The sequence below is a fragment of the Lepisma saccharinum genome, chromosome 10 (genome assembly GCF_977018435.1).
Source record: "Lepisma saccharinum chromosome 10, izLepSacc3.1, whole genome shotgun sequence".
Classification (NCBI taxonomy): domain Eukaryota; kingdom Metazoa; phylum Arthropoda; class Insecta; order Zygentoma; family Lepismatidae; genus Lepisma; species Lepisma saccharinum.
In genome coordinates this window covers 19,190,521-19,215,201 of record NC_139238.1, presented here as the reverse complement: position 1 = coordinate 19,215,201, position 24,681 = coordinate 19,190,521, and the positions used below count along the sequence as shown (strand labels likewise).

The following is a 24,681-nucleotide window of genomic DNA, read 5'->3' as shown; positions in this document are numbered from 1 at the left end:
AAGTTCGGTGCTTAGTTAGCAGTTGTTCAGATGCCATTACCAATCTCTCCGAGTTGTTATGCGAAACGCAAAAGCCATTCGCATGTCTCGGGTTACGATCCAGTGTGATGAACTTTCCGCTGACTCCGCGGACCTGCGAACAACACTTGCTATCGCATGTTGATATACCGTCAGCATCTCTCATTACGAAAGACTCTTCCAGCGTGTGGCTAATGATAACAAAAGACTTTATTTCAGCAGTCAAGCTTGAGCTTAATTTTGTTCCATTTAATTTTCGGTGAAGGGTCTCCGACATTTTTTTTATTATTTTATTTTATGTAACCTTCTTTCATGTAATAAACAAAAACCTTTTAAATTTTGGTGAATGGCAGAAGGTTCAATTTAAACTTTTAATGATTACAATTTCAATTTTGGAAATTGTCTCGCAAGAGGGGAGTCGTACCATACCCTGTTCGATTAAGAAATATTGACCTTGGCAGACCTTGTCAGCTCCTGCTCAGAAATGTGTTGGGTAAGCCTTTCACAGGAAATTGTAAGAACACTGGCCTTTGGCAAGAGGTGACGAGAGGCCAAGCGAGGGTTTAAATAGGTGCGCATGAGGGCGACACGAGGTCTTTTAATCTGGAATCAACGGAGAAGCAGGAGTTACTGGTCTTATTTCTAAACCGAACAGGGTAAGCTAGTCTACACCCATTCTGCCATTCGCATTGCTCACTTCAGTCTAAATCGAATCATGAGTCTATTTTAATGATAAGTTAGATATTTGTACCTGCCCGTTCAGGGCTGTCTCTACCATCAACAAGTACTAATCGGGAGGGGCAAGTTACATCCCTATTTAAGATCCCCGCGTTCAGGTTGGAACGCTACGAATGAACATAGCAGTCATAATCAAAATTCTGTTTACAATGAAGTGCAATTATAAACAAAACAAACATGATACTGGCTTTAAAGAAAAAGAAAACAACCCTCTGAATGTGACAGTATGCCATGACTAGACAGTGTATATTATAAAAAAAATGACTAGCTATGCCAGGCTATCAAGCTAGTGTTTATATAAGTATTTTGACCTGTCTCATTATCCACTATAATGTGAGACATTCTTGTTATGAAATACGTGTAAAATCAGAAGAGATTTTGTTGTATACTTTCATTTTTTCATGCTGCTTATCAGGTTAGGTAGATAATATGCAAAGCTAGCTTTTCCTATATTTCCAGTCATCAATCACCACATGGGTAAATACTTTAATTTTTTCATGCTGCTTATCAGATTAAGTAGATAATGTGCAAAGCTAGCTTTTCCAATATTTCCAGCCATCAATCACCACATGGGTAATTTTTTGTTTGACAAAACTAAATTCCTAATTATATTTCTCTCTTAATCACTTGTTAGGTTACTCACTTATGTTAATCATCTCTCTTTCTCTCTCATGTAGTCTTGTATAGTTTTGTTTCTCATGAGGCTTGTGATGCCCTCTATATACTATATTCATATTTTTTTATAATTAGGTAGGTAGAATTATAGATTATAGACAAAAATAAAAGGTTAAAATGTAATTAAGATGCTGCATGATTGCACAAGTTGCAGATGTTGTATTTAACTTGACATGCTAAAAGAAAGATGAAACATGTAATTTTTTCTGCGGAATGCCAAGGAATTTTCTAAAAAAGTAGATGGAAACACTGATTTTCTCTAACATTAACGATTTGGATGTTACATGACATATTGAGCATACACTAAAAATCTTTATGCTAGTTCTGAGCAAATAATATGAAGTAAAAGCAATTTTTCTTGCCAAAATTGAATCTTTTTTTACGGCGTTCTCCGAGGTTACTTTTATAAAAAAACTGAATGGTGCTGACATGAAGAATGTAAATTCTTAGATGTTGCTTTGCAATTTTCTTCAATGCTAAGATATTTATGACTCCAACAGTTAGTTTTTATGCAGATTTATCAGTAATTAAGTATTCTATGGCTGATTTAAGATTAGTTTCTTTCGCAAGAATGATCATTTTTGAACAAAATTTGGATTTCAAATTACAATAATTCAAAACTATGAAACAATACAAGTTTAATATACTAGATTTAGGTCATTTGTGATTCAATTGTTATTATTAAGTTTCAAGAGGTAAAAATTTAATAATATTTAGTTGTTTTTATGCTAAAAATCCATTCAATCATAGTTTCTTCGTAATTAGGTAGGTAGAATTATGGATTAGTAACAAAAATAAACTAAAAGGTTAAAATCTAATTATGATACTGCACGATTGCACAAGTTGCAGATGTTATATTTAACTTGGCATGTTAAAAGAAAGATGAAACATGAAATTTTTTCTGCGGAATGCCGAGGAATTTTCTAAAAAAGTAGATGGAAACACTGATTTTCACTAATATTAACGACTTGGATGTTACATAACATATTGAGCATTCATAAGAATCTTTATGCTAGTTCTGAGCAAATAATATGAAGTAAAAGCAATTTTTCTTGCCAAAATTGAATCTGTTCTTTACGGCGTTCTCCGAGGTTACCTTTATAAAAAAACTGAATGGTGCTGACATGAAGAATGTAAATTCTTGATGTTGTTTTGCAATTTCCTTCAATGCTAAGATGTTTATGACTCCAACAGTTAGTTTTTATGCAGATTTAGCAGTAATTAAGTATTCTATGGCTGATTTAAGATTAGTTTCTTTCGCAAGAATGATCATTTTAGGACAAAATTTGGATTTCAAGTTACAATAATTCAAAACTATGAAACAATACAAGTTTAATATACTAGATTTAGGTCATTTGTGATTCAATTGTTATTATTAAGTTTCAAGAGGTAAAAAATTGGTAAATCTAGTTGTTTTTATGCTAAAAATCCATTCAATCATCGTTTCTTCTTAATTAGGTAGGTAGAATTATGGATTAGTGACAAAAATAAAATAAAAGGTTAAAATCTAATTATGATACTGCACGATTGCACAAGTTGCAGATGTTGTATTTAATTTGGCATGTTAAAAGAAAGATGAAATATGACATTTTTTCTGCGGAATGCTGAGAAATTTTCTAAAAAAGTAGATGGAAACATTGATTTTCACTAATATTAAAGATTTGGATGTTACATAACATATTAAGCATTCTATAAAATCTTTTTGCTAGTTCTGAGCAAATAATATGAAGTAAAAGCAATTTGTTTTGAGTAGTATTATTTGTGGTACTACTGGGACAAAAATCATACAAATGAAGAGCTCATATGATCAAACAGACAGATTTGGCTACACTTAAAACAATGTCAAGATGCCCAAATGGCTCAATTGGCCAAGTGTGGCACACAGTTAATCTAAAGAATCTTGAGCCCTAGTGTACAAATGAAGAACCCTCAACAGATTGATTTGGCCATGTGTGCAAAAGCTACATCTGTGAGAATGTTGTCCATAAGCCTGTCAAAAATATGCCCCTCTTGATATTGTTTTTGCTACACTTAAAACTAAGGCAAAAATGTAGGTGTCTCTAACAACTTACAGATCAATACAATACAGGATTACCTTGGACAAAGGCAGGCTGCAAATTGAAGTTATCTGTTTTTCTTCCTAATCTTTGATCAGTTTTATGCCCGGGGCAGTAATTACTTGGCTCAGAAATGCATTAATCTGTCAGACAGATTCAATCGGGAAGATTAATGCATTGCCTGACCTGGTAATAAATTATGCACGTGTGGGGGCTTTTATATGCTGGCACGTGTGGGGGCTTTTATATGCTGGCACGTGTGGGGCATTATTGATATTTCTGTGTAATAGGGGGAAATTCCTACTAAAAGAACATTACCCCGTTGCATGAAAGCATGCAAGCCTGACTCCAATTCCACAAGGCTTTGCTCTGAAATAATATATACACACGGGAGACTTTGAGAATATTCACTACAAGTCCTTTGACTGTAATTTAGCTGATATCCAGCTCATAGCTCTCTGATACTCAGTAGAGTGTGGGCCTAGCCCCATGGCTTATATGCCTTGTAATCAAGAGCTCCCCGGGTTTGATACCAGGTAGAGCGTGAGCCTAGCCCCATGGCTTATATGCCTTGTAATCAAGAGGCTCCTGGGTTTGAAGCCTCCCTGATGGCAAAATGTTGGTGTTATTGCCTTGTAATCAAGAGCTCCTGGATTTGAAGCCTCCCCATGGTGAAGTGTTAATATTGTTGCCTTGTAATCAAGAGCTCCCCGGGACTGATACCAGGTAGAGTGTAAAGGCCTCCCTGATGGCAAAGTGTTGGTGTTATTGCCTTGTAATCAAGAGCTCCTGGGTTTGAGGCCTGGTAAAATGTATGAGATTAAAATACATGTGGCAGAATAATATCCCCACACGTGAGACTTTGAGAATATTCACTGCAAGTCCAAAGTCCAACTTTGACTGTATTTTAGCTGATATCCAGCTGATAGCTCCCCGGGTTTTGATACCTGGTAAAGTGTGTTATACAACAGCATAATAGAGCAAAACTACTCTATATTGGGGATCACCAGAGCCTAGTTATTGCTGTTGTCTGGGTATTAAAGCACCAGCTCAGCCACTAACTGCTGTTATAATTGTTTTGGCATAGTTCTGTTTTTTTTTTTGGACCAAGAAATTTTATATAAATAAACAATAAAAATGCCAAACTTGAAATATTGCAATCAGTGTAATAAAAATATAACTAGTTCTAATTGGGCTAGGCACCGGCATAATTGTGATCCTAAGAAATGCAGAAAGGCTACAAAAATATGCCCAAGATGCCATAAAATATTAAGCAAAGCATATTACAATAGGCATAAGTGTACTTGTTCTGCACAGTCATCAACATTGCCCTCTCAGCCATCTACATCTGGTCTGAAAAGGAAGCTTGAAACACCTGTTCATGGTAGAGCAGCAAAGCAGCCACGCTATGCACCACCTATCCATAGTAATTTTGCTGGCCAACTTAGGGATCACTATTTTGAATCAGAGCCAAGATGTGACATTAAGAATTTTTTGAACAGTATAAATCCTGATGTGCAGGCAATTCTAAATGCACAAAATGGCTCTTATAAGCTGTCCCTCAAATTGTTTACACAATATAAGAAGCCAAATGGCACAAAATTTACACAGCCCCACATAACAGAAACTGTAGCTGTATATTCAAATGCAAATTCAGACAAAATAATAAGCAGTTTGATAGAGCAACTGAATATTAAACACTCTGAATTTGCTGCAAAAGAATCAGGATGGAGCCTATGCGGAACTCCACACAAGCTATATGTTAATATTTCTGAATTCAGCCCACTACTTGGTTCCACATATGTGTCTTTACCTGCCAATATTATAAACAAAAAAGCCGTGGTTAACATAAAAAGTAATGATGAGAAATGCTTTCTGTGGTGTATTTTAGCTGCTTTGTATCCAGTTTTAGATCATCCAGAAAGAATAAGTTATTATAAACAACATGAACACTATTTTGATGATGCTATGGAGGGCTTAGAATATCCAATGTCTGTTCAGAATATTGATAAATTTGAAAAAAAAGGCCAGGGATATCAATGGTAAACAATTATCTATTAATGTATTTATTTGTTCTACTGGCCGTGGCAATTGCTTGATAGAACCTCTCAGAATCAGTGCACTTGATGATGATTCTGCTGTTCCGATTGATCTGCTCTTAATTGAAGGGGATGGCACATATCATTACACTTTGATACAAAATCTTGAAGCTTTAGTCAGAAAACAACTAGACAAAACTCATAGAATATACAAGTTATGCAGAAGATGTTTGACTGTATTTGATGGTAGGAAAATGGTGAATGGTGTTTGTGAAGAGAATGCAGAAATTGCTAAAAACAAGTTAATTGAACATTTAAAATACTGTTGCAATCATAAACCTGTTCATATGTTGATGCCTAATCCAAGTGAAAATGCCAAATTTAAAAAATTTGAAGCCTTGTTGAACACCCAGTATATATAGTCTGTGATATTGAATCAAACCTCAAACCCCTTGCATTATGCAGCCCAGATCCTGATGAATCTTCAAGTACATCATACCAGCTACATGAACCTTCTAGTTTTTATTATGTGGTTGTACAGGATGGTGTTGTTAGAGAAGAATATTTATACATGGGACCAGATGCCATCAAAAAATTTTCACATACAATAAAAAATAAGTGCCGTGACATAGCATCTAATGTCTTATTAAAATCAAAACCCATGATGCCTTTAACAGAGGATCAGATTGAAGATTTCAACAATGCAGAAAAATGCCCGGTATGTGATTCTGAATTTTCAGATACAAATATCAAGGTAAAACACCATTCTCATATTAAGATCCAGAGACCAAAATTTGTCCCCATATTTTGCCATGGTGCATCCAATTATGATTTTCATCATTTGATCAGGTACGAGGGGTTTGACAAGCAGAATTTAAATATTTTAGCAGAAAATGATGAGAAATATATTGCTATTAGCAAAATAATTGAAGTTAATGGTGTTCCCATTCACTTAAGATTTCTTGATTCCTACAGAATTCTGTCGGCTAGCCTGGCTACACTGGCCAGTCAATTATCTGATGATCAATTCAAAATCACATGTGCCATGTTTCCAAATCAGGACCTGAAATTAATTAGGCGGAAGGGTGCATATCCATATGACTATGTTACAGATTTTTCTAAATTTGATGAGTGTTCTCTGCCACCACAACAAGAGTTCTACAGCAAACTCAGAGCATCTGGAATCACTGATGAGGATTATCACCATGCCCAGTTGATGTGGAACAACTTAAAATGCCAGACACTTGGTGATTATCATAAGGCATATTTAAAACTTGATGTGACTCTCTTAGCTGATATACTTCAGGCATTTAGAAAATCTTCCATGAAAAATTATAAGCTGGATCCAATGTATTTCTACAGTGCTCCAGGCCTAGCATAGCCTGCAATGTTTTTAAACACTAAAATGCCATTGGATCTGATCCAAGATCAAGATATGTATCTGTTTATGGAACAATGTATAAGAGGAGGCATGGTGCAATGTTCTCAGAGATATGCCAGAGCAAATAACAAATATATTCCCAATTATGATCCAGCACTGCCATCAAATTATATACTGTATGTGGATGCCAACAGCCTGTATGGTTATGCTATGATGGATAAATTGCCATATGCAGGGCTTGAGTGGGTTGAAGATTTCAACATTAGAGATCTTCAGGATTTTGATGACAGTAACTATGGCCTGTTCTTAGAGGTTGATCTGACAATTCCTGTTGATTTACACAACAAATTTTCTGATCTGCCCCCAATTCCTGAGGTTGAGTGTTCTACTAGCTCTAAACAGAAGAAGCTCATGATGACTCTAGAGCCAAAACAGGGTTATGTTATATATTACAAAAACCTCCAGTTCTTGATGCATCATGGTGTTCAAGTGACCAAAGTTGGCAAAATCTTAAGATTCAGGCACTCAAGATGGTTAAAGACATATATTGATACAAACACAGAGCTTCGAACATCTGCAGTGAGCAAATTTGATAAGATCTTGTTTAAATTGATGGTCAATTCAGTGTATGGCAAAACTATAGAAAATGTCAGAAAACATACTCATGTTAAATTAATTACTGACCCCAGCCGGAGCAAAAAATTGATTGCAAAGCCTAATTTCAATTATAGAAGAATTTATGATGAAAATATGGCACTTTTTAATATGAAAAAACAAAGATTAAGTTTGATAAGCCTATTTATGTAGGGGCTGTGATATTAGAATTGGCCAAATTACACATGTTAAAGCTCTATTATGATGTACTGAAGCCTTTTTATGGTGATTGTGTAAAACTGATGTACATGGACACAGATAGCTTTATTCTTGATATTCAGACAGAAGATGTTTATCAAGATATGTCACAGTCTGCATTATTTAAATATTTTGAACATCCAAAGATTCAACTCCACAACAAAAAGGTGCGTGGCAAGTTAAAAGATGAGACACTTGGCGATGTTATTGTGGCATTTGCTGGGTTAAGGGCCAAGATGTACAGTTTTGAAACATGTAGTGGTGTTGTTGCCAAAAAGGCCAAGGGCATTGGCAGAGTAACTGTGGACAAAGAGCTCCAATTTGAAGATTACAAAAATTGTCTCAAATCACAGAGTTTAATGAGAACATCAGAATGCAGAATTCAGAGTGTGGACCACTTGTTGACTACAAATGTTGTAAGAAAAATTGCTCTGGACCCACATGATGATAGGAGATGCATTTTATCATGTGGCATACATACTCTACCATGGGGTCATTGTGATTTGAAAAGTGGTATTCAATGCCCAATTACAGAGCATGATTTGAAATAAATAAACATGCCGATGAACTTATTTCGGTTCAAAAAACAGGCTATTATGGACCTGCCAACACCAGCACCCTCTCCTGATATACAATCTATGATATCTAAAAGTGGTTTGTTAATTATTCATCTGAACAGCATACTTACAGATGTTGATGATGAAACAGGTAAAACATTGTACATATTTAACAATAATTTAAATCATTACCAGTTACCTGTAGGTGGTCAATTACAATTTATTACAACCCCCGAGGGTAATGTCAAGGTTTCAATAGGGAGAAATATTTATAGGATTAAGCACTTAAACATGGTTTCTGGCACTGTATATACTGTTTCTGCTGGTGACTGCTTATATATTGAGGTCCCGGGATCCTATGACAAGCTTATACCTTTTTTTATAGAATTAAGAATTAGATATCTTATAATAAATAACCACTAAAACAAAAATGCCTAATGATATATTTGGCCATACAAGGCATGAAGATCACAGGGATGAGATTCTGATGCTTGATGTCAGAGTCAAAAAATTAAGAAGTGATTTACAAGCTCTTCAAACCACACTCAATGCCAGTCTTCAACTAGAAATTACAAATTTGCAATCACAATGCATGGACCCTCTTCTTAAAATTGATTCAGAACTCAAATTGATGCTTCAAAAATATACTGACTTGGCTACATTAGATAATTTTCAAAGTTTAGAAGAAGCTGTAGCAGCTCTTCAAACCAAATTTAAGACTCAGGCTACCAACTCTGAGCAATTGAAACAACAATTAGAAGAACAGATTAATAATGTCCAGACACAGCTCCAAACAATTGTCAAAAGCATAAAATCACAAGATGATTTTGATCTAGTAATTTCCACTCTAAAAGAACAGATTCAACCACTACAGATACCTTATCTGAACCCCTTGAACAATGCCATAGCCGAGGTTAGAGAAAAAATTGAGACACTTGAAAATTTTATGAACAACCTGCCATCTTCTGATGCTTTGAGTGCTATAACTCGGAGTGTGGCCAACATCAAACTGCAACTTGAGACATATGAAGATTTTGGAAAAATTCAGAGTACCATAAACCATCTTGAGGGTACCATAGCGGCAGTGCAAAGTGATCTGACAAATGTACAAGAAACTCTAGAATCTCGATTGCCTGGTATTGTAGATACCTTTGTCAGTGTCCAGCAACAGATCACAAAACTTGAAAACCTCAACACTGAATCTGAGCTATCTCATTTTCATCACTTGATCGATGATATCGAAACAAAGCTTGGAATTTTACAACAATCAACACCTACTCAGGCAGACATAACCCTGCTCCAAGATGCTATGCGCAGTGTGGCTGATGCTTCTGAATTAAATGATGTAAAATTGGCACTTGAATCTTTGCAGAATACAGTAGCCAATCTGCCTACATCACAGGAACTTAAAAATATTAAGAGAGCAGTGAATCGGATATTGAAATCAGAAGATATCAAGAATATCCAGGCAGAGATCAAACAACTTACTCAGACAGTGGCCACTCTACCAACTAATCAACATATTAATGAACTTTATGCCTTGTTTGAGGATATCAGAAGACAAGTCCATGATCTTACTGCTCAAAATTCAAAATTGGCAGTTGTTGAAAATCTACAGCAAATTGTAGCCAACATCAAGCAACAGCTAGGGACCATGGAATCCAACCAAGCAAATGCCCTGTCTGTTTTTGCCACCCAGCTTCAAGAGATTGTGCAACAATACAAAAAACTTGCTGTGGACATAAAAATCAAGCCAGGCCACGATGATGTTGTTAGGACTATCAATGAGCACCTTGAATCTGTAACAAGTAGATTGCTTACAGCAGAAAAAGAAATAACAGGCATAATCGAGAATCCTAAACATACAATAATTCTTGAATTGTACAGTATCCCCAACAAGGAATATGATTCACCATTTACACCAGGTGGCAAAATATATATGCTATCCCCTGCTCAATTTTATTACCAGTTTTTTGTTGGGGCACACTTAGACCAATCAAGATCAAATATTGGCTACAACCACAGGCACACCACTACCCTACCTTATCAATAACAAATGCTGACAACAAACCAAAGGTCACCAGTGTAGAGTTAGAAGATTTTACAGATCCCAATACATTAGAGACAGCTTATGCTGAAGATGATGGTTCTCTGGAATTTAAAATACAAATAGGAGACAAATTATATTTAGAAAATCCTGTAGTATCAGCTGCTGAACATCCCATAGTTGCAATATTCTTGTTTACATACCATGTCTAGACAAATTATTGTTGATGAATTACACAGACAAGCCAGACATAATTATAAGAGACTGCCAGTGGTTACAAAAGGCATAGATGATTTATGGCAGTGTGACTTAGTTGAAATGGCAAGTGGACAGCTAAAAAACTTAGACAAGATCAATACAGTATCTACTCACTGTCATAGACGCATTTTCAAAATTTGCCTGGGCTGTGCCACTCAAATCCAAGACTGGAAAATGTGTTACAGAAGCCTTCAGGACAATCATCAATCAGAGTGGAAGATCACCGCGCTATCTACAAACAGATAATCGCAAATAATTTTATAATTCAGTGTTTCAACAATTTATTAAAAGCCAGTCAATACAACATTACTCGAGTTACAGTGATCTCAAGGCCTCTATTGTAGAAAGATTCAACAAAACCCTAAAAAATCATATGTATAAACAATTCACCTTCCAAGGTAATTATAAATGGCTTACAATCCTACCAGAACTTTTACATAGATATAACAACTCGGTCCATTCCACAATCAACATGAAACCCTCTGAAGTAACTTCATCTGATGAGCAAAAATTGATCAGTACTGTTTATTATCCTAGATACCAGCCAACAACAAGAAAAGCCAAATACAAGGTTGGTGATCAAGTAAGAATCAGCAAATATAAGCACATATTCAAGAGAGGCTTTACCAGAAACTGGAGCACTGAATTATTTACAGTGGTTCAAGTTAAACTGAGACCCCTAACACATATATAATAAAAGACCACCGAGGCGAAATTCTCAAAGGCAGGTTTTATGAAGAAGAACTCAGCAGCCTGACACATATCTCATAGAAAAAATCATCCGCAGAAAAGGCAACAAGATACTGGTGAAATGGCTAGGTCTCCCAGAACACAGCTGGATCGAGGCAGACAGAGTGATACTATGAACACCTGGGATGTTATAAAGAGACTGCCAGAGCCTGAACAGCAGAATAAGAGAAATGGCCAGCTGCTGCCTGATAATATTAGATGTCTTATTGTTGGGCCATCGGCTTGTGGTAAAACTACACTAATGATTGATAATTTTTTATTGGCACCCAACTGGTTAGACTGGAAAAACAGGCACTTGTATGTCTTCTCTAAGAGCTTGGAACAATTAAAATATCAGCAGCTAATGAAGCTATATGATGGACTGGATATAGCCACTTTTGAACCAGATGTTAAGCCACTCCATGATTGTCTTGATAACTCTGTTGTTGTGTTTGATGACATTATACTGGATAATCAAAACAAGGTTAGACATTTTTTTACACAGGGCCGACACAAAAACATAGATTGCTTCTACCTGGCACAGACTTTTTCTAAAATTCCAAAGCAGCTGATCCGAGACAACAGCAATTTTATATGTGTGTTTCATCAAGATCATACCAACCTCAAACACATACATGATGAATATGTAGGTGGGGACTTGAGCTACAATATTTTTTCTAAGTTTTGCAGTAGGTGCTGGAATCAGGACAGCTATGGATTTGTCACAATTGATATGTCAAGGAAACCCAATAGTGGTAAATACAGAAATAAAATCAACAATTTTCTAGACATTGAAACATATATAAATAACCATGAAAAGGCCAATCATTGATGATCTTAAATTAAGAGATTATCTTGTAAAAAGATTTAAGGGATGGAAATCAGAGAAGCGAGGAATCTATGAACAACACAAGCAAACAGAACAGCCCATTATTGATGCTATTAGTGAATTAGGTAAAAATATCAAAACTGTTACAGAGCAAAATCAAAATTTGATCACAGAGCTTGTACCTGTAGCTGCTAGGAACATATAAGATTATCCAATCACCCCACTTTCTAGTATTCATACACCTAGTCCTGTTCCTCCTCGAAGAATTGAAGCTAGTCAGGATCCTATTGAATTGGGTCTTCTTGCTCAAAAATATTTAAGCACACCTAAAGACAACAAAGATGAGGTTTTTGGCTTATATGCTGACACAGAGCATGATGGTAGCATCATACATAGAATTGGCAATTTCAGAGTAACATTTATGGGAGATGATCTAATTGTATATTCAGAATCTCATCTTGGAGAGAGAGGTGGTTTTGTTAAGTACTCTGGCACACCTGGATTGTGGGAACTGATGACTAGGAAGAGACCTGGCAGCTATACAGATCAAGATTATGAGCATTACAAAGAAATATTAATAAAATCAGATGCTCTATACCAGAACAATGATCCCACACAAAAAAGAGTGAAGTCTAGCAGTGGAGCAAAATACAACAACTTAATCAAGCCCATATGGTCACAAATTAAGACAGGTAGTGGGATCAAACAATACAACACCCTGCCTAAAGAATTTGTGTGGGTTGATGATGTCAGGAAACTTGTAGATAGGTTGCTGGTGATAGCTGGGGAGGAAAATGCTGGCAACCACAATTTTTGCAATGAAAAGGTTGGAATTATGGACATGATAAGCACCAAATTGTCTAATTTTATAGTTAATGACACTAAGGGGATTGGATATCTTATAAAAATTATTAATACTCTACCACCTAAATTTTGGAATATCTCTGAGGGTCGGGGGCTGGTTAATGACATCATAAACAAGCTGCCATTTGAACTACACATTCCAGGCTATCAGTATTGTGGTCCAGGCACAAAATTGGACCATAGATTAAACAGAGGTAACCCTGGTGTTAATCCCCTAGATGCTGCTTGTAGAGTCCATGACATAGCATACAACACACATTCTGATCTTGACAAGAGACATGTGGCAGACAAAAAATTAGAAGAGGCTGCATTTGGTAGATTTGTAAGCAAAGATGCTTCTTTAAGTGAAAGAATAGCAGCATTGGGTACCACCATAGCTATGAACACAAAAAAAAACTGGGGTGGGGGTTGTGATAAATTAAGCCACTTAATTAAGCTATGTAATCCCAGAATATATATATAATAAACCTACAATGAAGGCCAAGGGTGTTATGTATCAGATACCTTATGCAGGTCTTAAATCTCTTAAAACTATTGATAGTCTTTTAACTAAAAAGCAGCGCAAGAAAAAAAATCTTGTCTTGCCAAGGGCCATGGTATGAAATTATTACTTAGTACCCCTCAATTAAAAAAATTACAGCAATCTAGAAAAAAATCACATGTGGGGGGCTTTATATTTACTATCCCGGCCATCTTAGCAGCTTTGGGGGCTGTTGGGAGCTTGGCTGGGGGATCAGCTGCTATAGCAAAAACAGTAATAGATGCCGAGAAGAATAAGGCAGAATTAGATGAATTGAAGCGCCATAATCTGGCCATAGAGAAAAAGGCAAAGGTGTTAAGAGAGCCATGAATAAGTTTAAAAAAACAAGAGCCGCTTACAAACCAAGATTTTGAAGCTTTAATCAAGCCACTGGGCATCAAAAATTTTAGAGGTGTGTACATGTCTGATTCTTTACCAGAACAACCACTCAACAAAGAGTGTGGCATAGTTAATTTGGATAAGTGCAAAAATCAGGGTACCCACTGGATCTGTTATCTTAAATATTTAAAAGATGAGGCATTTGTATTTGATTCATTTGGAGGTGTTCACCTGAAAATTTAGTAAAATATCTAAAATCAGCTAATCTTTATTACAATAATGCCCGTGTTCAAAATTTCAAAGATGTTAATTGTGGCATCTGTGTTTATCTGTTCTTAGATATCTGTCTCAAATAAATAAACCATCAATTGAAGATTTTCAAAAGGCCCTGTGGTATCTGAAACATCATGGGGGTATTCCATCTCACCAGCCAGAATTCAATATTGAAGCTCAGATTACATGATGATATAGTATATCCCAAAACAATAGCTCTCAGAGCATTTTATGGTATGTACTTGATCCCCAATATTACACACCACAACAACACAATCACAGTTGGTGATCAAAAAATTGTCATCACTCCAGGGCAATATAATCTATCTACTTTAAATGCTCAGTTACCCAGAGGTATAGTGTTAACTCAAAATTCTGTCACTCACAGAGTAGAGATTGTGTCTGCTACAGAAACAGTGGATCTGGGTACTATAGGAGAGCTGTTAGGTTTTGAGAACAACACAAAACTTGAACCAGCCCATCAAACACACTGCTATTAATATACCTAAAATCTTAGCCATAGAATGGAACCGATCATCTACACTCCATCACCAACATTATATTTTCCTGTGTGCCATAATAGAATAGATTACATTGAGTTGATGGTCACTAATGAAAAAGAAGAATTGGTTGATTTTGCTGGAGCCACAACAACTGCTATCATATAAATTAATATTTAAATTAAAAAAAAATAAAAAAATGGAAAATATTGAGAGTTATGAGCTACAATCATTCCCCCCAAACAGGAGGACATTTGCAAATTTAAATCAACCCAACACAGAGATTGAGTTTGATCTTGATGTAGGAGATGGCTTTATACACCCTCACAGAGCAGATCTATACATCAAATTTGATGTTGTAAAGCTCGATGGTACAGATTATCCGGCAAATTCAAATATAAGATTGGTAGACAATTTTGTGCCACATCTGTTCTCTGAAATTGAGATCAGAAGACATGGTGTTGTTATAAACAGAGTAGATTACCCTGGCATTACCTCTACAGCTTTGGCCACATTAAAATTATCCAAAACCGAGGCTTCTTACTACAAAATGGGTGGATTTGAGGCTGGTGACAAAATATTAAGCAAGAACCACACAGTGCTGTTTCCTATGCGCCTGTTGCCAGGATTCTTCTCAGATTACAAAGATATTATGTGGAAGGGTGGTTTAAGAATTACATTTAGAAGAGCTGCCAATGATAATAATGCTTTGATGAGGTACAGTACATTAAATTCTACTGGGGCAGCTCTGCCTAATACCCTACCTGATGAGGGCAAGTGCCTTATTCAGACTATGGAACTAAGAATGCCAGTTGTTGAATATGAAGCCTGCTATGCTCTTAAATACAAAGCAAATATCCTAAAAAATCCACAGGTGCCTTTACAATTTTATACATATCAATGTGTGCAAAAGCCTGCCACTGGTAGCTATTATGAGTTTGATGCTACAAATTCATTCTCCAGTATACAATATGACATGCCGGATTTTGTGGTGGTACTGTTTCAGACTGGAAGACACAATAATCAGGAAAAAAATTCAAGTAAGTTTGATAGCTGCAACATCAAGAACATATATCTTAAAAATGGCAGAAATGAGGTGTTCCCCAGAGAAAATTATAATTTAGACATGTCCAAGGATGATTTTCTTAAATTATATGAAGCATTTACAGCATACAAAAGGGTCACAACTGGCAATACTGACATGTATTACTCACCAGATGAATTCAAAGCACAGAGACCCATGTTTGTCATCAACACCTCAAAAAGGAAACAAGTTGTGGTTAATGACAGGACAAACATTAAAATTATCTGTGAATTCGATGATACACTCCCTGATGACACCATATGTAGTGTTATTCTCATAGGTGAAAAATCATATATTTATGATGTAAGAAATGAGAGAGTCACAGAGCAATTCTAGAAGGCTTCTGCATAATGCACAAGTTGGGCCTGGTGCCCAATTAAAATATTCGGGTTAACATATTAATACTCTGAACTGACTGTCAAGTATTACACTAGAGGCAATAAGCTGATATGAGCATTTTTGGCTTAGTTTTAAGTATGGCCAAAACAATATCAAGAGGGGCATATTTTTGACAGGCTTATGGACAACAATCTCACAGATGTAGCTTTTGCACAAATGGCCAAATCAATCTGTTGAGGCTTCTTCATTTGTACACTAGGGCTCAAGATTCTTTAGATTAACTGTGTGCCACACTTGGCCAATTGAGCCATTTGGGCATCTTGACATTGTTTTAAGTATAGCCAAATCTGTCTGTTTGATCATATGAGCTCTTCATTTGTACACTGTGTAATTCTTCATTTGTACACTAGGGCTCAAGATTCTTTAGATTAACTGTGTGCCACACTTGGGCAATTAGGGCATATGGGCATCTTGACATAGTTTTAAGTATAGCCAAATCTGTCTGTTTGATCATATGAGCTCTTCATTTGTATGATTTTTGTCCCAGTAGTACCACAAATAACACTACTGTTTTGCCAAAATTCAATCGGTTTTACGGCATTGTCCAAGACTACTTTTATAAAAAAACTGAATGGTGCTGACATGAAGAATGTAAATTCTTGATGTTGATTTGCAATTTTCTTCAAGGCTAAGAATGTTACTGCACTTCAACAAGAGGTTATAGCGGAGAACCTGCAATGAAATACTTCTTAACAGAATAGAAGCAATTGTATTTTGACAAATTTAGACAAATAAAGAATATATTTTATGAAAAAATATTATTTTTACGTATAATAATTTTTCTTTTAAGTGATGCATGTCCAATTTTTAGAGTTCAATGGTGACATGGATAGTGTCTGATCACTCGCGGTTGTAAAGAAAATGTATCAAAGTATGCTTATTTATATTTATTTGGTTCTTTGAATTGATGTTTTAAGTCCACTTTATGCACAAATAGGCTAATCGGGACTAGACCTACAATTCAAAATGGGATCCGTATCACTGCAATGTGCCTCTATCAGAGTTTCGAACTAGAAATCCCTTTATTACAAGGAGCTTAATTCAATTTCTCAGTGTATTCTGAAACTGACCAATCCATCCTAACCACCATAACAACGTTGAAAGTCAAACATGGGTGAAATATAAATGATTAAAAAATAATAGAAATGAGAACATATAATTATATCTTTGAAGTAATAATTCAATGGAAATTGCTCACAAGTAACATTAAGAGAATTAATTTTTCTAACTAGTAACTACAACCTCTGATACACATTGCACATTTAATATTATAGAGAATGCCAAAACTTTTCATTTATTTATAATTTTGTAGTTATTATTGAATTATATTATTCGTATTGTTACTGCCTAAAAATTGCTAAAGTTTAGCTTGTCTCCACTTTGCACTTGTGAATTAATATTTATTTCCCAGTTGTGGTTACTGGTTCATTTACTGAATTTATTTTGTGGTCAAAGTGTGTCTACATTTCTCCAATTATGTAAGTATATAGGATATTATTACATTCATTTTGAATTTTTATTTGAGATACGTAAAAGGTGAGAATGTCATAGTAAATTTTAGTATCCGAAAGTTATATTTGAAGACATATGCTCAATTTGTGATGTTTGAAATTAATTTGGAATATTGCTGTGTAATTCTGAAAGTTCAAACACCATATAGGTTGAAAACCATACATGTGGAACATTCTGTCCAGGAAAAATGTTTTTATTCATACAGAGATATTAGAGTAGAATTTTCAGATGACCGTGACTCATAGAATCATGAATGAATTTCATACAACACTAAAATGCTTCCAGCCTCTCATCTATTAGTAGAGGGGACGGGAGCATTATGCTGATCACATCACTCAAATCCCACCTTCTTTGTGACAGGGTACAAAAAACCACGGAGAGCTTATTATTGCATGTAAAACTTTACACACATTTGAAGGTAGGTTAGGATTTGGTGGCGAATACGAGTATTTTTCTTTTTTTTAGTTGTAACTTTTGTCTGGTGTGAATGAATGTGTATTTCGTACTTTTATGCAGTTTTCCCCCCCTCGAGAATAATTGTAGCAATTGAGGTACGTGGTCATTTGAGGAGAGGTAAAATAAATATCATTCGTAATTAGGTATCAAACATTGTGAATTTTATTTTCAGGAAATGATTTACAAATAAATATTGAAATAAAGGGGCTTAACCCCAATAGGCCCCCTTAAATATTTTACTCGTGAATACAGTATTGATTCCATTCAATATAACCGTAATGTAAAATTATATCACTGTAACGTAGCTGAAATATCACAAAACCTTACGGAAATGTATTTGTAATGTTACACTGACATGTTTCTGCAATGTTACATTGACACGTTTTTGTAATGTTGCACTGACATGTTTCTGTAACATTACGAATGTTATGTTAGATTCGCGGACATTTCACATTGCTGAAACATATCTGAAACATCACAGTAATGTTTCGCAATATTGCTGCAATGTTACAATGTTTCACGAGTTACGTATCCGTAACATATCTGAAACCATGTTGTGCTGTATGGGTAGCGGCGATAGGGGTACTGTAGATCCTGCAGTTGGTTACGTACCAGTCATAAATGAACCTTTGTTCCGTAATGTAAACATCATACAAAAATCCCCTTTATGAAACTTAAATGGTTTCTTTTTTCTTTTTGTGTTTTTTAACCTAGTTTTTCTGCCAGTTTTGGCTAATCGTAGCGATGAAGATGGGTAATGAGAAGATAACATTTATGAAGGGGCACTCAGAAATTGCACTTATCCTCAGGCCGGGATTCGAACACGGAACTTCGGTGGCGAGTCCGAAAGTAGGCCAACGAGCCGGTAACAAACTTAATCATGATAAAGGTACTCCTGTGCGTGTGCACACATGCCATGAAGGCATATGGGGTGATGCGAAGGCATAGGCGCCGATCTCTTCCGATATTTGGTGGGACCCAAATCTAAGCAAGGCATAAATACAGACTTTTTCCGTTTAAACTGGCAAGCCTTTTTCATTTCAGTAGTAGGGACACACTTGAGGAAAACCTTTCAAAATTGTATTTGCTAGGTAACGGATTTTAAGGTTGTTTTCGTATGAGATGTATTTTAGGGCATGAAATAAGTAAAATGAACACACTTTGTTGCACCTTTTACCCCTTTTATCCCCACTTTAATGTTTCAGCACCTTTTTCCTTCCATCTGTTTCATCTTTTGTTAAAAAATTGGACGGAAAAATAAATGATTTTCACTCTTCTTGAGCAGCTACATAAAATCCTATAGTCTCATTTTGTAGACCAAAACGAGAGCTATAAAATGGTATAATATAATCATTGCAGCCCCAATAGTTCCCAAGAAAATGTAGCAAAACCCGTGAAAGAAAACACGAACTTCAACGAAACCTATTCGGCAGATCAACAGTTCTCTATGCGGTCCGCGCGCATTATATATATAATGCACAGAAAAAGAGAGCATTTCATCAGCACCTTTCTTTGCACGTTTTTGAAAACAATTTTAGAACCTTTCGTTCCCTTTCTCGACCATAAGTAATAGTGAAATGGGGTAAACGCACAGGCATTCTGAACACTATAAAGACTCGGCTGGTTGATATATGCCCATTTCAGAAGAGAATCCTGCGTAATTTCCCGCTTATTTGTATGCAAAATCCCTGCATGCAAAAGTTTTATAATTATGAATAGAAGAAATAATTCAATTCGAATTAGAAATCTGATGAAATAAGGACATAAATGGTTCTCACGTTCATTCCGCAATTAGTTTATGAAATTTTCATCACATAAATAATATGTTTTTCCAAAATGTTGAAACTTTTTCATTGGTCTCCTTACAAGGGGAGCCCAAGTGAAGTTTGGGGGGTCCGTGCTCCCCCGGCCACCCCCGTTTCGGCGTCCCTTGAGGTATAAAGCTCCACATATTCTTGATCTTGAGTTGGGATGATGTGATCAGCATCACACCCAGCCGCCTTTACCCCCCAGGTACCCATTTACGAGGTTGGGTGGGCCTCAGAGCCGCTCAGGAATAGGACTGGAAAAGAAGTCCTAGTCCGCATCACCTGCTCCGGGATTCGAACCCGGGTCTTTCGCGTAATTATTGACACTGTAATCAGAGAAATTATTCAATAATCAAGGGGTTCATATTTTGTCGAGGGTTTTCGACAAATAATTTTAAAAAATCCTAACAATGCACACAATATTTTGCAAAAAAATCTGCAATGTCTGTAGTGCAACAGTATTCCTTTGTAGCGAATAGGATACGAGGTAGACTGCATGACCAATGTTTTAGAGAAGTTCAAAAATTGTACTTTACGATTTTTATAGCAATCATCAAAGTGTAGATAAAATGTAACAATATTATTATTACTACTTCATTTATTCAATTTTTGTTGCTCGTTAGATTCCTTCATGTGAAAAAAAACTAGTATAGTGTATCGTGGAGGGAAAACTTAATGGCCCTCTTCCTAATCAGATCTGCAGAAGTGTGGCTCAAAAATTCAAATGCAGGTCTACCTGGTTGAACGCTAGGTGGCTCTAAGATTTGAATATCATTTAGATCATTTAGTTCTTGTTGCTCTTAATATTTTATTAGTGTAGAAATTTCAAGATTTGTGAATTTTTACTTAACTTTAACCATTTTATTAAAGCAGAGAATAAATTTATACAAGAAGATAGTATACTCAATATACTAATTGTCATATCGAAATAGATACTGAGAGAATAAATTTATACAAGGAGATATGCTCAATATTCTAATTGTCATATCGAATTAGATATTGACTGCACATAAATTAACAAGGAGAACTTTCTTACACAAAATGTGTTACAATTAGTGAGTTCTTTGTAACTGAACTCTATTCCTGTGACGAATGTTAAACGTTTTGCAAAATATGCCACTGAACACAGAACTATACAGGAGTATATATATATATTTAAATCAATGTCATTGGTTGTCTCTTTATTAACGTTTACCTGGAACTTTCGAGAAATATTTTTTAAACATGTTCTCACTCTAGAGATTTATACTTTGCAATGTTAACAAGGTTTTATGCACTCGTAGGATAGTACCATTATCAATTCGTTTTTTTTTTAAAGACCAGTGTTCTACGTATATGTAACAATGTAGATGTCAATATTTAGTGTTAAACATATTTGTCATTAAGACGCAACTAGTAAATTTTGTTTCAATACACTTCTACTTCCAATATCTTATTATTAAAATATTTGATAGAATCTGGCAGTGAAAAATTTCAGATGGGATTATTATACGGGAAGGAAAATAATAATTTGCAAACCAAATCTAAATTTCGCAACTCAATAATAACTTGAGTATTTTCTTTAAGTGCAATATTATACAACCAGAGCCGACCCTAGGAAGGAGAAAGTCAGGTTTTGGCCCGATGCCCCGCGTTTTAGGGGGTCCTGTGCCAGAAAAAACAATTGTTTTCTGCGGTTTATTACGAATTTATAGGCTGATGCTTCCAATTAAGCAACCAATTTGATTTTCCTTGACTTCTGAGATTGTTTTGACACACTTAAAAATATCCAAAATTATTAATCATATTCTAAACAAAGCACCACATATTTCAATCAAAAATAGTTAAAATACGATTTTAGTTTAATTATAGAATAAAATCATGATGAAGTTTAAGTGGGCCTAATTGTAGGTTCTAATCCCAGCTTGCACATGGTTGTTCTTTTGTGAGCGTCCCCTCGTAATTTCATCATATCACCACTCATCCTCATCGTCGCGAGTAGCTAAAAGTGGAAGAAAAGCGACGTTAAGTAACAAAAATCAAATCAAATCATGTGAAAATATAATTTTATATGAGACAATGTAAATTCAGTAGTATTAAAATTCAGTAACAAGAGAACAAAAGGGAATTGTGATAGAGAAAAATTGCCACTTTGATAGATATTGTACACCCACCAGCAAAATAAACAGGAGACGAATTTTCCATTACCATTTTCATTCTATCTGTATTGCACAGTGTGATGATAATGAATTGAAACAATGACATCAATAAGCAGAGGGCAATGCCCGCTTCGAACTAACGTAGTTTCATTCCTTAAAACAACACAGGATGTAGAAATAAAAAAAAGTAATGAAAATAGCTCTGCCCAATTTGCCTACCATTATCTTTGCTGTTGACTGTACATTGCTACGTGCCTTGTGTGAACTGCTTAAATTAATATACGACGGCTGCAATATTCAGGGTAATAGGTTCTTTCTTTAAGAATGTAAATCAAAAAGCATATATATGCCAAGGGATATAAGAAATGAGGATCTATATTCTGAAAATCTTCACAGTTTACAGAGATTATATATATTATATATATATATACACACAGAGGTTAGATTCTTCTTAGATGGAAGATAAATTGGCTTCTTCTTCTTTCTTCTTCTAGTAACTTGGCTGCCTTCTTCTTTCTTCCCTGGATGGGAAATTTTTCACCTTCTTTTTCGTTCTTCTATATCTTCTGAAGAATGGAGCATCTACTTCTTATTTCTTCTATTTAATGCAATCTTCTAATTCTTCTATCTCTTCTGAAGAATGTATCATCTACTTCTTATTTCTGCAGTCATCTATTTTCTTCTATCTATTATGAAGAATGGATCTTTTTCTTATTTCTTCTATTTAATGCGATCATCTATTTCTTCTATGTCTTCTGGAGAATGGATCATCTACTTCTATTTACTGCAATCATTTATTTCTTCTGTCTCTTCCTTCTTATGCGTAGAGACCCTGAACAAAGTTAAAATATATTCAGGGGCGACAAATCTGGATATGCTGCCACCTCCTATACCAAACCAAAAGCGAAAACCCACGATCGCTAAAGAAAGGCGCTACCTGTGGCCCAGTGCGTCTAAAATAGCTAGAAGAACAATAGTGCTTTGGTTTGGTTTGAGTTGCTGTTTTAAGTCCACTTTATGCACAGTAAGGCTAATCGGGACTGAACCTACAGTTTAAAGTGGAATCCGAACCACTTGTGCCTCCACCGGGTATCGAACCCGGGACCCCTCGATTACAAGACAAGGACGCTACCACTGCGCCATGGGAGAGGCCCTAATAGTTCTTTGGGGCGGCTAAAGATAACTATAGCGCCACCAAGGACAAATCGACCAAAAGCTAGCGATATACTCCTCACCAGAGGTAACCGAAGAAAACAAATTCGGTAAAAGAGACACACACAGTTTTAAAATGACTACCCGAATTCCTTACTTTGATATACATTCAATCTATATGGTGGTCCATATGTCTTGTTACCCCTCCCCCCCCCGAATATCTTGTTATCTCTGATTCAGTGTTTCTTTTGCAGAGATGGCTGACACAAGCTCCTACAATGTAGAAGAGCGCCTTGTCAGTGTTTGGGCCCATGAACGTCCACATACCGGCAAGACCATGGAGGATGTGCAACGAGATTTCACAAGACGATTCCAAAAAAAAAAAAAAAATGCACCACCAAAAGTGACGATACTGCGTTGGGAAAAGAAACTGTTTATGTTGGGATGTATCAAAGACAAACCGAGGCCTGGTGCACCAACCAAAAGACAGAACACATATGCAGGAGTGGAGGCATCTGTGCTTCGGTCACCACAGAAGTCACTGCGCAAACGGTCTGCTGAACTTGGAATCCCGAAAACGACAATGTTACGACACATGAAGAAGGATCTTGGATTGAAATCCTTCAAACCAGCAAGCGTCAACGAGCTCAGTGATGATGACATGCGTAGACGACATGCAGCATGTGGAAGAATATTGGAGGTATTTCCGACACTCCCGCAGCGGGCTGACTTTTTCTTCTCCGATGAATGCGCAATATATCGAAGTGAACGTGCCAGGAATGTGTATTTCTGGTCCAAGGAAAATCCGCATTATTACGAAGAGCTGGAAAACAACCCCCCCACATATGATGCTCTGGGTTGCTATGTCCGCTAAACACTTGATAAGTCCCTATTTCTTCGATGGCGTAGTCAATCAACACTCCTATCTCGCGATGTTATGGGCATTTTTTGTTCCACAGCTCCAAAGATTGAATCTCCTGGGACGTTCCTGGTTTCAACAGGATAGAGCACCACCCCACTATGCCATCGCTATCAGGGAATATTTAAGTGAAGTGTTTCCCACTAGGTGGATAGGACGCGGATCGGTACATCATCCGGCGCCTCTGGATTGGCCTCCCAGAAGCCCTGATCTCTCGTCTTCTGACAATGCCCTCTGGGGCATTATTAAGGAAAAGGTATCACAACAACGATACCAAACAACAGAACAATTAAAGGACGCTATTAGGGCAGCCTTTCAGAGAACAATCACGAAAAATTTGCTTCGTAAATTCTCACACAAGTCATGGCTCCGTGTCATTTTGTGCCATGAAAAAAATGGTGGTCATCCTGACCTTTTGGATGCATGAACAACATCCTGGTTGACGCTGAATCCATACGTCTTACAAATTGTTATATTGTTATTATCATAATATAAAATTATGTAAAATTGTTGGTGTCACACGACATATGGAATGAA

At 36.1% G+C, this 24,681-nt stretch overlaps 1 protein-coding gene across 1 annotated transcript; it reads left to right on the top strand.

The window, feature by feature from the left end:
• Positions 1-23,661: 23,661 nt before the first annotated feature.
• LOC145994484 (uncharacterized) lies at positions 23,662-24,099 on the top strand. Its single transcript, XM_083130621.1, has one exon. The coding sequence runs from the start codon at positions 23,662-23,664 to the stop codon at positions 24,097-24,099; it is 438 nt and encodes a 145-aa protein (XP_082986747.1).
• The last annotated feature ends 582 nt before the right edge of the window (positions 24,100-24,681 follow it).

Bases quoted from the DNA above. Each gene is read 5' to 3' on its own strand.
- LOC145994484 (XM_083130621.1), top strand. From the start codon at position 23,662: ATGTTGGGATGTATCAAAGACAAACCGAGGCCTGGTGCACCAACCAAA.